This window comes from Medicago truncatula, chromosome 5 (genome assembly GCF_003473485.1).
Source record: "Medicago truncatula cultivar Jemalong A17 chromosome 5, MtrunA17r5.0-ANR, whole genome shotgun sequence".
NCBI classification, from domain to species: Eukaryota; Viridiplantae; Streptophyta; class Magnoliopsida; order Fabales; family Fabaceae; genus Medicago; species Medicago truncatula.
This window is the reverse complement of record NC_053046.1, coordinates 20739597-20752629: the sequence shown is the minus strand read 5'-3', so window position 1 is coordinate 20752629 and position 13033 is coordinate 20739597. Positions and strand designations below refer to the sequence as shown.

General features: G+C 36.1%; 1 protein-coding gene across 1 annotated transcript; it reads right to left on the bottom strand.

Moving 5' to 3' along the window:
- Positions 1 to 290: 290 nt before the first annotated feature.
- Positions 291 to 5103, bottom strand: LOC11426677 (disease resistance protein RUN1). The gene is made up of 5 exons (XM_003614232.4): positions 4510 to 5103; positions 3292 to 4396; positions 2463 to 2738; positions 1574 to 2350; positions 291 to 951 (listed from the first exon to the last, which is right to left on the bottom strand). Exons 1-5 carry the CDS (start codon positions 4980 to 4982, stop codon positions 508 to 510), a joined length of 3075 nt encoding a protein of 1024 aa, XP_003614280.1. The 5' UTR covers positions 4983 to 5103; the 3' UTR covers positions 291 to 507.
- Between the last annotated feature and the right edge of the window lie 7930 nt (positions 5104 to 13033).

Sequence of the window (13033 nt, the reverse complement as noted above, 5' to 3'; positions counted from 1 at the left end):
TTTACCCCTGGATTTTAAATTCTTTTTTCAATATTTTGTCCTCTTCTTAAGGGCAAAATTGAAATTTCATGTGTGGTAGTGATCGTCACGTGATCGAATTAGTGACGTGGCAGTGATTAAGTTGGTTAAAGGACGAAATTTTAAATGATTAATGATTGCAATACTAGTTTGCAAGGATTAGCGAATACAAGACCAATTTTTAAACGACCTCTAATTGTAAGGATGAAATACATATTTAAGCCTAAAAAATATAGAAAAACACATAGGACAAAGGTACGCCCAACCGAAAATTGTTGGAACGTCTAGTCTAATTCATACATAAACATTTCAGCAAAACTCTCTTTACAAGTCATGTGAAGATTTCATATGGCTTCGGCAATGGCTTAACTTCCACAGTTGTTAATGTCTCTATTTCCATTGCAGTTGACTGGCCATATACCAGATAGACAGTCGTCTCCTTTTCGCATAAGGTGATGAATGCGCTTCCACTTCAGGTGATGGCTCCGTTTACGCATCAGGTGATGATTGCGCGTCCACTTCAGGTATTGGTTCAATTTCCACAGCAGTTGGCTGACCATATATAAGATACGCAGCCGTCTCCTTAACAGTAAATCCATGCCCAATAGCTACAAAAATCTCCACATTGTCACCAACTTTTAAATTTGACACTACACCTTCCCAATCTTCATCATTAAAAGACATTATTGTGTCATGCTTGTAAATCTGGATTGTGAGCTTTGTGTAATTAATGATCACGACACTAATGATACATTCAATTAGCAGGTTTTGAGGTGTTGACGAATAAACAACACACAAAGCTATTCCCTTCATGCAAGAACCACTATCCTCAGGCACTTGAAGAAGTACAGAAGATCCTTCGCATTTATAGGCTAACCAAGAAGGATAATTGTCACCCGGAAGGAAAGAATCACTTGAATTGGTTGCCAAACCCTGTATCATGATAATATGCTAAGTTATTTATGAAATATTTAATATATTACACTATGCAGATGGACATTTTGTGCCATTTACAGTGTCAAAATAGTGTTCTAAACAGAAAAATGTATTCCAGGCAATACAGTTCCTTTCGGCTTTCCATTATGGAAGCTTTCACAATAAAACTGTAACAGATACATGTCTGTCTACAAATTCTCTCTCTGCACTATGATCTTATCATTCTATGCAAAAGATTTTTGTAAACTTAATCTGCTGGCCTATTATAAACATTTTAGAAAATACCTGACATTTTATTCCAATCAGTTACTTTCTCTTCAAAGCATTAGCAGTACTGTTGTCGATTCTTTATGAATAAAACTAATGGAGATAAAATAAGAGAAAAAAGATATGAAGAAAACGGGAAAAGGATTTTGTTATCTCAAAATTAACTTCACTATGTTACACGTATGACCCCTAGCATTGATATTAGTTTATCTGAAGGATACCTGCATAAATTTCTTGTCACTTTCAGCAAATTCTATACTACCATTTAATGAAATAAAGAAAAAAGAAAACCATTCCGTATTCTCTTAATTAATAATAAATATCAGTAAAGGTGAAAGGATAAAGAAGGAACCTGTGCTAAGCTCTTGCCAAGAGTATCTGTGACTATTTGGGAACTTCCCATTCCAATCACAAGTAATTTCAAGGAAAGATTTTCGATTTGGTGTGCATGTGATGTTGTTTCCAACTCAGTAAAATTCACATCATATAGATCATCAATATATCTTCTTAATTCTTGAGTAAGTTGATTCTCTGAGTGGCATTGAAACCAAACACATCGAAGCTTTGATAGGACGGTAAGCATCGGTGATTGATATTCCATATTATTACTCTCTACATCCAAAGAAACTAGAGACAATGAATTTCCTGCAAATGGAAAAATATGGGACTGGGAATTTCTGGTTGGTGACATCCAAGACCAAATGAGAGAAGGAAAAACATCACGTGATAATCCTTCGTATCCACATAGTGATATATATGCAATGCTTTTTGATCTTGCTATTGAATAGGGCACTTGTTTGATACCAGTATTTGCTGCAATTAGAGCTGTCAAGGATTCCATTTGCATTATATCTTCTTCCAACTTCTCAATCTTTGAACAACCAGAAAGAATAAGAGTTTTCACCGATATCAATTTATAGATCTCTCTTGGGAGATTGGCAAGACTTTTACAGTCCCTCAAATTTATCAGAACGATATTCTTGAGGTCCCCAATGGACTGGTGTACCTCAATCAAGCTCGGACAGTCCTTCATAATGAGCTTTTCTAGATTCGGTAATTTTGAAAAGTCTGGGGTGATTTTCAAGTACTTATTATGACTGACATTGAGAATTTTCAGCTTGCCTAACAGCTGCAAGAAAATGATTGTTTAAGAGAAAAATAACAAGAAAATAGCACATGTAAAGGTGGTAAAATATTATAATGTCTTCAACCTTTGAGTTTAAAAGAAAATGTTATTATACCTTGGGCTCCTGCCAAACTTGTCCAATATTGCTATGTTTTAATTCAAAAACAACTAGATTTCCCAGATCAGAGTCATCTGGTATACATTTGAAGGTAGGTCGTTGCCAATCAACCCATCTCAGTTGTTTGGAAATTAAACCATAATCTCCGATGAGGTCAACACCATCAAGTTTTAAAAGCCTCAGTTTTTTCATCTCCTGGAAAGCATTAGTACCGAATCTAGTTCTATGTGTTCTTGGCAACTCAAAAATCAATCCCTCAACAATTTCTGTACCCTGCATTTGAATTAAAAAAAGCAGAGAAAGTCAGGGAAATTGTTTATCATTTGTCTTTCTTGCTTGAAAGCTAGGTAAATAACACCAAAACTCATCATTACAAAACCGGCTTGTAAGGTGTGGAGTGCCTCCTCTTTATAAAATCTTCTCAAGAGTGTTATCTATCCGAAGTGGGACTAAATCCACCCCCTCAAAGCCAACACAATGAAGGTGTTGGAGGCTGCAATTAAGGCTAACCAAAGGTCGGAATTTAGGCGACTAGGGGCGGACCGCTATTAAGGCGGAATTTTATATCCATCACACGTCGGTGTTAGACAACATTGCATTTGTGATTATATTCAATTACTTCACATTGAGTGCTTCATAACTAGAAAGTAATACATATAAGTATATCAGAGATGCAACAGCCTAAGTAATTTCTAATAAACATGAGAATGAAAATCATGCATCCAAATAATTTCAGCCAGAAGTTATGGAGAACAAAATTAACCCAGAAAGAAACAATGATTCTTATAATCTTGATAAATTTTAGAGGATGCTCAAAAGTTCTTACATTTTTTTTTAACAAGACATCGTTCACATCGTCATGAAACCACAATCGACTATGCTTTGCAGGCTCTTTGATTGAACTTTCACCAGCAATTGATCTTCCCATGTCTCTGAGCAAATCGTGCATTCCAAGCGTGTTATTCTTTTCGACTTTTACGAGGCTGCGCTCTATGAGAATAGATATTCCACTATAAGCATGAAGTCCACACCCATTAAGTATCTCTGTAACATCAGCTCTGTTCTTTCCAATGAAGAAACAACATATGTCAAGAAATATGTCCTTTTGCGTATAATCTTCTAAACCATCATAGCTGATTCTCAATATCTGTTGCACATCATTGTTGGGAATTTTCTCTAATTTTGATAGTGCACATCTCCATTCTTGTTCCGTCCTCTCAGATAAGTAACGTCCAAGGACTTCAAGAGCCAGGGGTAATCCTTTGCAATAAGCAACTACATTTCTAGAGAGTTCGCTAAATTTGTCTCTAGGGTTTGGTTGTTGAAAAGCATGACAACTGAAAAGTTCAAGGGATTGGTGTTTGTCCATTTCAGTCATGGTGTAGACATGGTCAACTTTAAATGACTTGAGAAGGCGTAAATCTCTAGTGGTAATAATCAATACACTCCCCGAACCTAACAACTTAGGATTTTCACACAGAGCTTTTAATTGCTCAGACTTGGTCACATCATCGAGTACGACCAAAACCTTTTGTCCCTGAAGTCTTGTCATGATTTTATTTTTCCCCAATGCAACACCATGAATCTTCTGCTTTATTTCAAAGAGATCTAAAAGAAGTTGTTTTTGTAAAGTAATAGCCCCTCTACTATTATTATCACAAACTTCTCTAATACTTTCAACGAAACTTGTTCTACCCTGGAATCTACGATGGATTTGATTGTAGAGAGCTTTGGCCGTGGTTGTTTTGCCTGATCCACCCATTCCCCATATCCCTATGATACAGACTTTCCATGATTGATCATCAATAATCTTGGTAATTTGTTGCACACGGGATTCCAATCCAATTGGATATTCAGTAATAGACAACAATGAGATATTTAGTTTTGTCAAAATGTACTCAACAATACCCTTCACTAGTTCACCTTCATTCCTACGGTAATAATAATAATAAACAGTTACAAAGACAAAAAATGAGCATTAATCAATCATGACATAAAAAAGTTAAGCTTTAATGCTTTACTATCGAATATAAGTATTGATTACCTCGAAATGTTGTAACGCCAGCCGCTTATATTTGAAACTTCTGTGAGTGCTCTCTTCCACTTGGACAGTTGTTGATCTTCTTTTTTTGTTGCAGTCAGCTCCAAGGCTTTTCCAAAATCACCCGTCTGATGACGGACTTGCGTTGGGTTAACACGGTAAAATACAGGTACAACGGTCCGGCCATAACTTTCGCGGCAATCCATGATATGTACAAGTTCGTCAAGACACCAGCTAGATCCTGCATAGTTCGGTGAGAGAACAACAATAGATATCTTCGACTGTTCTATTGCCATCCTTAGTGCTGGTTCAAGCTCTTCTCCCTTTTTAAGCTTCTGATCATCAAGAAAAGTGTTGACTCCTGAATTTTGGAGTGCAGCATGGAGATGAGAAACAATAGTGTTGCGAGTATCCTCCCCTCTAAAACTTATGAACACGTCATAGATCCGTGGATGATCATCAGAGGAGGAAGACATTATTGTTTTGATGAATTACAATCAAGACAAACACAAGAACGAAGAGAAACTGTAGTAATAATGAGATACTATGTTGTGTTTTGATGTAATGTTGTCCCGACGACTCACGTTGACCAACTGGAGTCTGTTGAGATACAAATGTGTGGCTAACATTTTGCATGGGTAAGGAATTAGGATAATGAAAATAAATGACTTGTCAAAATGAAATTTAATATAATTATTTAATTTTGATCTAATTTAATGGGGGAATATGTTGGATATCTTATTTTAGGTCACATGGGAAGTTTGAGGTATCATTCACATTACAAAAATAAATTGAATATTAAATCCTCCTTTAATATAATTTTTGCTCACCATCATCTTGGTCTCTTTCTTAACTCTCTTATCATTTCTTGAGTTTCTACATTTTTACATCTTGATCGATCTTTAAAACATTCTTTTTTAATTCTAACTTTGCTTTGTACATTTTTGTTCCACCACCAAGATTCTTTAACCCTATGTCTAAAACCTATTGATTCTCTCACGTCTCTTTTGTCATTTGTCCAATGTCATGTGTCATTTGTCTCACATATCATTTAATTTTCATTTCCTTGTTGTTAGTTTGTTTTGCTAATTCAAGTTTGTTAGTGATATAATCATGTTTAGTTGGTTAATCACATTTAGTTTCAGTTTGTTATGAAGTTAGTTACAAGTTTGTTAGAGGTTAACAAATAAGATCTAGTGTTATAAAGAATCAATTTTATAGATAATTACCTCTTCCTCATCATCCGATTGTGCCATCATCCCATGTCAGCATCTGCATCCTCTTGAGATTCTAATTCTTCAATGTCATCCCAGGTGATCATTGCCTTCTTGAAAGGAGGTTTTCTTTGTACCTTCTTGATGTCTGGCCATTCACTTTTGTAGTGTCCAGTTTTGTTGCATCCAAAGCAAGTGACTTTGGTTTTGTCAGCTTCAGTTCTGGTGTTGTTGTTAGTGTTTGGAAACTTCTTCCTGATTTGATTTCTTCTCATCATCATTCTTTGTATTCTTTTGGAGATTAGTGCAAGTTCATCTTCAGCTTCTTCTTCATGAACTTCTTCTAACTCTTGTGACCCTTTAAAAATTATCCTGTAACTTAAAAAGTAATTCTCAAGTTGAAACTTGGAGTGGTTAAGTTAATAATAGACTTCAGAACGTTTTGATGTCTGACTGCAAAAACAGTTTAACAAAGTAAATGTGTTTGTGTGTGTTTGTGTTTGCAGTAAGTAATGAGTATAGGGAAGAGAGAATGAACACACATAAATTTTATAGTGGTTCCTCGAATGTGGGTTAGTCCACTCCTCACACTCTTGTGAGAGTTTCCACCATGATGCTTGAGATAACCTCTCAAATCCTGCACCTTAGAATCTGTATTCACCTGAACACTTACAATTCTATATTCTCTAAGCCTCAGCAGGCTTGCACCTTGTTGCTAAGTTAACCACTTAGACTTTTACAATCTTTGTTCAAGCTAACACTTTAGTACCCCTAAAGCTAGATGAGACTTGATTACAATTTGTGAGAAGTTTGAATGTTTGTGAATCAAACAGAAGAGGAGGAAGAAGAAGTTATCTTTAAGAGAGATAACAAGAAGAGAATTGATTTACACTACAAAGAAGGTAAAAAGTGTAACACCCTGTTTTCCCAACATAAAAATTTCATAAAAATAATCAGAGTATTCACATAAACGGAATGTCACATTCTATTCTTAAAATCATAAACTCAATAAATAACTATTTATCCTTTAAAATTCAATAACAAAAATCTTTAATACTTCGCAGCAGAATTTATTCAATAATTAAAACAGTCTTTGGCACAAAGGCCTCATCAATAAATATCTCATAAAATCCAATCTAAAAACATAGTCATAAATCTTCTTAAAACAATACGTAAGGAATAGAAAGACAACAATAAAATTCACATCCCGTTACGTATCAGAGCACCAAAAGACACACATGAGAGCTAATCCACTCACGACAGCAATCTAACAGCAACTTAAACTCGATCACCTGCAAGTTACTCATACGAAGAGCAACATTTCCAAGCAGAAGGGGTGAGATTTCACAAAACAATAATATCAAGCATATAATTCAATACATATATTTAATCAACATCAAATCATCTTAACATTCATTATAGATAATAATATATCATTTCACACTTCAATCATAGTTTGTATAAACAATTACAACTTCACAATTTATCAACATAAACATCCTTGACTCGACGATATGACTCTAACTCGACTATGCAACTTAGACCTCTTATATGCATGTAGTACCAATACGGAGCATCAAGCCCCTATCGCTATTTGAGTATTAATATACTCCAGAGCATCAAGCCACTATCGCTATTTCAGTATTATTATACTCCAGAGCATCAAGCCCCCAACAAAGAATGCTAATGCATGGACTCGAATTCTTAAACATCTTAAATCGACAACTCTTGTATAATCCAATAATTTGGAAATTCATCATCTTAATCAACATAGACCGACTCATGCAGCTTAATTAAATAACAACAGCGACACTGTAACACCCACTTTTAATTAATTAATTATTTAATCGAGTTTAAACGAGTTATATTATATTTATATAATATATGTGTGAATTTTGATGATTTAGATGATTTGGAAGATTTTTAGATGGGTTATGTGTTTTGATGATTTTATGAGATATGAGACTTATTTTATTGTTTAATAAAATAAGATTTGAAAATAAAATAAAATATTTAGTTAAGGGTTGTTTTGGAGATTTTAGAGAGTTTTGGGGGAGAAAGTGAGATAAGATAAGATTTTATGAGGAGATATAAAAAGGAAAACCTAGTCTTAGAAAAATTAGTACGTACGACTGTTTTTGGAAAAAGCCAAGAGAAAGGAGAATCACCATAGAGGCTGCGATTTCTTCACTTTAAGGTAAGGGTGAGACTAACTCTACAATTTTATTAATCATGTAATCCATCCGGTTGTAATTAGCAAGAATTGGGATTGAATTGGAGAAATCGAAAATTAGGTCAAATCCCTAGAATTGATGATTAAACGGAGAAAATTGATTAGATTGATGTAGAAACTGTCCTTTGACCTTAGATTATGATTAGGATGAATTATGGAATTGAAATTAGGCTTAGAACCATGAGATTAGATGAATTTTTGTGAAAAACTGCATTCTGCCCGAGCATACATTCATCGCTCTCCCTCGCGAACGATGATCCTCACCTCGCGAGTGATGAAGTTCATTGCTCGCCACGCGACCTTTTTCCCCTCGCCTCGCGAGTTACAAGTCGTAGCTCGCCACAACGAGCAACCTTACTCGCCATAGCGAGCATGACCAGAGAGCATGTTGAATTCTGTAATTTTGACTTTTGAGTTGAACCTTATATGCTTTTGAGTGCCTTAAGATGTTTATTAAAGATTAGATGATGATTTAGAACGAGATTGAACCTGGTTTAGCTTAGAACAACTTGAGTTGGAAATCTGGCTTGTACTCGCCATGGCGAGCAGATGCTCTCGCCTCGCGAGCACTTCTAGAACTGAATGCAAATTAGGATGTTGCGATCTGTGTCGCACAAATTGATTAGGGTTTGACCCTTAGGTAGTAATGTGACCTATTTAAGATGTTAACTGAAATCTGTGAGGCTGTTTGAACTGCTAAGTTATTGGTAATGTGATTTAATGATTAAATGCATTACTTGAAATGTTATTGAATGATCTAGATGTTGTTGAATGAATTGATATTATGAAATTATTTTGTTCTTGTGATCTGCCTATGCTGCTATTGTTATTTAACTAAGTTGCATGAGTCATTATAAGATGAATAAGATGATGTTGAACATCCAAATTATTGGATATGTATATGAGATGATGATTAAGATGTTTTAGATGATTGAGTCCATGCATTAGCATACATATGTTGGGGGCTCATGCCCTTGAGCTTTGTACTCACCATGATGGAGCATTTGCTCAAAATAATTGTTGGGGGCTTATGCCCTGAAAGTATATTAATACTATAATGCTGAGGGCTCATGCCCTGAATTGGTACCACATGCATATAAGAGGTTTAGGTTGCATTGTCGCATTGTCGAGTTAAATGATTGAATGAAATGAGTACTTGATAGTTGATTATCCAAGATGTATGATGTTTAAGATGATTATGTTGATGATGTTTATGTTGTTAATTGCAATTGTTGAATTATATTGATTAATATTATTGTTTTGTGAAATCTCACCCCTTCTGCTTGGAAATGTTGCTCTTCGTATGAGTAACTTGCAGGTGATCGAGCTTAGTGTGCAGTGTTGCTGTCGTGAATGGCCTTACCTCATTGAGTCGTCTAGGTTTCTCTGATACGTAACGGGATGGGGTTTATGTTATGCATGCTTCATTTTTTACGTGTTCATTTATTGAAGTTTAACTGAAATTTTTATGAGATGTTTTAATGAGGCCTACGTGCAAGGACTTTATGATGATTTGATTTTAATTCCGCTGCTATTTGGTTGAGGAAGGATAAATTATTATTTATCTATGTTTTTGAGATTTTTAAGAATGTGATATCCCGTTAATTGATGATTACTCTGATTTATGTTAAGAAATTTTTATATTGGGAAAACGAGGTGTTACAATTGGTATTAGAGCAGGTCGGTCCGTCCGGCCAATTAGAAGAGTCGTGTCGAGTCTTAGTAATATTTGTATTACTACCTTATGTTGTTGTTGTTGTTACCTGTTGTGTAGAATATCAGAATGGCTGGAAGAAACGATGCTGCGTTAGCTGCTGCAGTACAAGCTGTAGCTCAACCTATGGGACAACAGCCTAATGCGAATGCTGGAGTGAATGCTGAGACGAGGATGCACGAGACCTTCATGAGGAATCATCCTCCTATTTTCAAGGGTAGATATGACCCTGATGGAGCCCATACGTGGCTTAAGGAGATCGAGAGGATTTTCCGTGTTATGTAGTGCACTGAGGTTCAGAAAGTGCGTTTTGGTACACATCAACTAGCTGAGGAAGCTGATGATTGGTGGGTTAGCCTTCTACCTAACCTAGAGCAAGACGGTGCTGCTGTGACTTGGGCTGTGTTCAGGAGAGAGTTCCTGAGAAGATACTTTCCAGAAGATGTTCGCGGGAAGAAAGAAATCGAGTTCCTTGAGCTGAAGCAAGGAAACCTGTCCGTGACTGAGTATGCTGCCAAGTTTGTTGAGTTGGCAAAGTTCTATCCGCACTATGCTGCTGAGACTGCTGAGTTCTCAAAATGTATCAAGTTCGAGAATGGTTTGCGGCCTGATATTAAGAGGGCAATCAGATACCAACAGATCCGAGTTTTTCCTGAGTTGGTAAATAGCTGCAGAATCTATGAGGAGGATACCAAGGCTCATTACAAGGTTGTGGATGAGCAGAAGACTAAGGGCCAACAAAGTCTCCCTAAGCCCTATAGTGCCCCTGCTGATAAGGGCAAATAGAGAATGGTCGATGATAGGCGGCCTAAGAAGAAGGATGCTCCTGCGGAGATTGTCTGTTTCAATTATGGTGAGAAAGGCCACAAGAGAAATGTTTGCCCTGAGGAGGTGAAGAAATGTTTCTGGTGTGGCAAGAAGGGTCATACTTTAGCTGACTGCAAGCATAGTGATATTGTGTGCTTCAATGGCAAGGAAGAGAGTCATATTGGTTCTCAGTGCAAGCAGCCTAAGAGGGTGCTGACTACTGGAAGGGTTTTTGATCTGGCTTGTACACAGAGGTACTTGTTATATTAATAATACTTCTTTAGTTTCTATATTAATAATACTCCTTTAGTTGCTATTATTGATACTAGTGCTACGCATTGTTTTATTGCTTTCGATTGTGTTTCTACTTTGGGTCTCGCTTTGTCTGATATGAATGGAAAGATGGTTGTCGAAACTCCAGCTAAGGGTTTGGTGACTACTTCTCTCGTATGTTTGAAATGTCCTTTGTCTATGTTTGGTCGTGATTTTGAAATGGATTTAGTTTGTCTACCTTTGAGCGGTATGGATGTGATTCTTGGTATGAAGTGGTTAGAGTACAACCATGTTCATATCAATTGCTTTAGCAAGTCAGTGTATTTCTCTTCCGTCGAAGAGGAAAGTGGTGCAGAGTTCTTATCTACCAAGCAGCTGAAGCAACTGGAACGCGAAGGTATCTTGATGTTTTCTTTGATGGCTTCTTTATCTATCGAGAATCAAGCAGTGATTGATAAGCTACAAGTAGTATGCGATTTTCCTGAAGTATTTCCAGATGAAATTCCTGATGTGCCTCCAGAGAGAGAAGTCGAGTTTTCTGTTGATCTTGTTCCTGGAACGAAGCCGGTGTCGATGGCACCTTATCGTATGTCTGCTTCCGAGCTAGCTGAGTTGAAGAAACAATTAGAAGATTTGCTTGAGAATAATTTTGTTAGACCAAGTGTTTCATCTTGGAGAGCACCGGTTTTTGATGAGATAAAACCGCAAGTGCACGGTCTTACCGAAGTAGTATAAAAGAGTATCGTTCCGACAGGGAGTAGTTCAATTTATTTAACCTTTTAGAGATGATTAGAAGAGAGAAGAGAATTGTAAATTGGGGGGTTTTTAAGCGTTGAAAAGATAATAATAAAAAGAGCATTGGGATCGTTGGTTTCATCTAAATAACAAGTCCTTCCCAAACCAAAACTATAAGCTTTTAATGTTATGTTAGACCTAATTTCTCAAGACAGTTTCTCTTATGTTCCTCTAGCAACCAAGCCTATTTTGCTGAGTTGATTACTATCAGATTGTGGTTCCTCTAACAACCAAGCCTATTTCGCTGACTTGATTGTTATTAGTTCCCTTGAAGATCGAAACTATATGTCTCAAAGATTGCAAAGCCTATTTCGCTGACTTTGCAATCCTTGTCTGAATTCACTTGTTCGAATATCAAAGCTCCACTTTCGTTTTATGAATTGATATTTGGAATAATGGATAAACAATTATCAAACCCTCCACTTTCGTTTCCACAGTTTGATAATGGTTAATCCATGTTAAGACGGTGAATTCAGATAAGAAATTAGGGTTACATAAGATTAAGGCTTAGAGCTTCGTTTGATTAGAATTATGTCATTTAGACTTATCCAACAATCCCAAGACAATGAGAAGTCTACTCACTCATGTTCATCGTAGACATGGGGGAGAAGAGAGAAAGCATAAAAGTAAATGACAAGAAAGTAAAAGAAAAGAAAAGAACTTTAATTAGAAAAGCAATTGTCACTTATTGTATTCCAAGTAAAGATGAATATTTGTGATGGATGGCTACTCTATTTATAGGATTTGTTCGACTTAAAATCTAAGCTATTACATTCGGGCTAAAAATAGAGTAGCTTAAAATCTAAGCAAAAGCAGCAAAAGTGACTCTGGAGGGTGGCACGGCCGTGCCAGGCTTCTGACTTGGGGGAGACATATTTTTGTCTCTCAATCTTCATATTTTTGCATTCAATCGGCTCCAAGTCCCTTTCTTTTGCTCCAAGACTCAATCCATCCAATATTCATTCCTGAAATAAAATAAAATGCAATTTAAAGTAAACTATCCTAAAAAGGAAATAATACTAATATAAAATAAAATAAAATCTAAATAAAACTAAACTAAAAAGCATATTAAAATAGTCAATAAATGACTCATCAGTTTTGTTAGTAAAGAAGAAAGATGGTAGTATGAGGTTATGTATCGATTATCGTCAGTTGAACAAAGTAATGAATAGGTATCCTCTTCCGAGAATTGATGATTTCATGGATCAGTTAGTGGGTGCACGTGTTTTCAGCAAGATTGATTTGAGATCAGGGTATCACCAGATTAAAGTAAAAGATGAAGATATGCAGAAGACAGCTTTCAGAATGCGTTATGGTCACTATGAATATAAAGTTATGCCTTTTGGTGTTACCAATGCACCTGGAGTGTTTATGGAGTATATGAATCGCATCTTCCATGCATTTTTGGATCGGTTCGTAGTTTTCTTTATCGATGATATTTTAATTTACTCCAAGACTGAAGAAGAACATGCTGAGCATCTGAAGATTGTC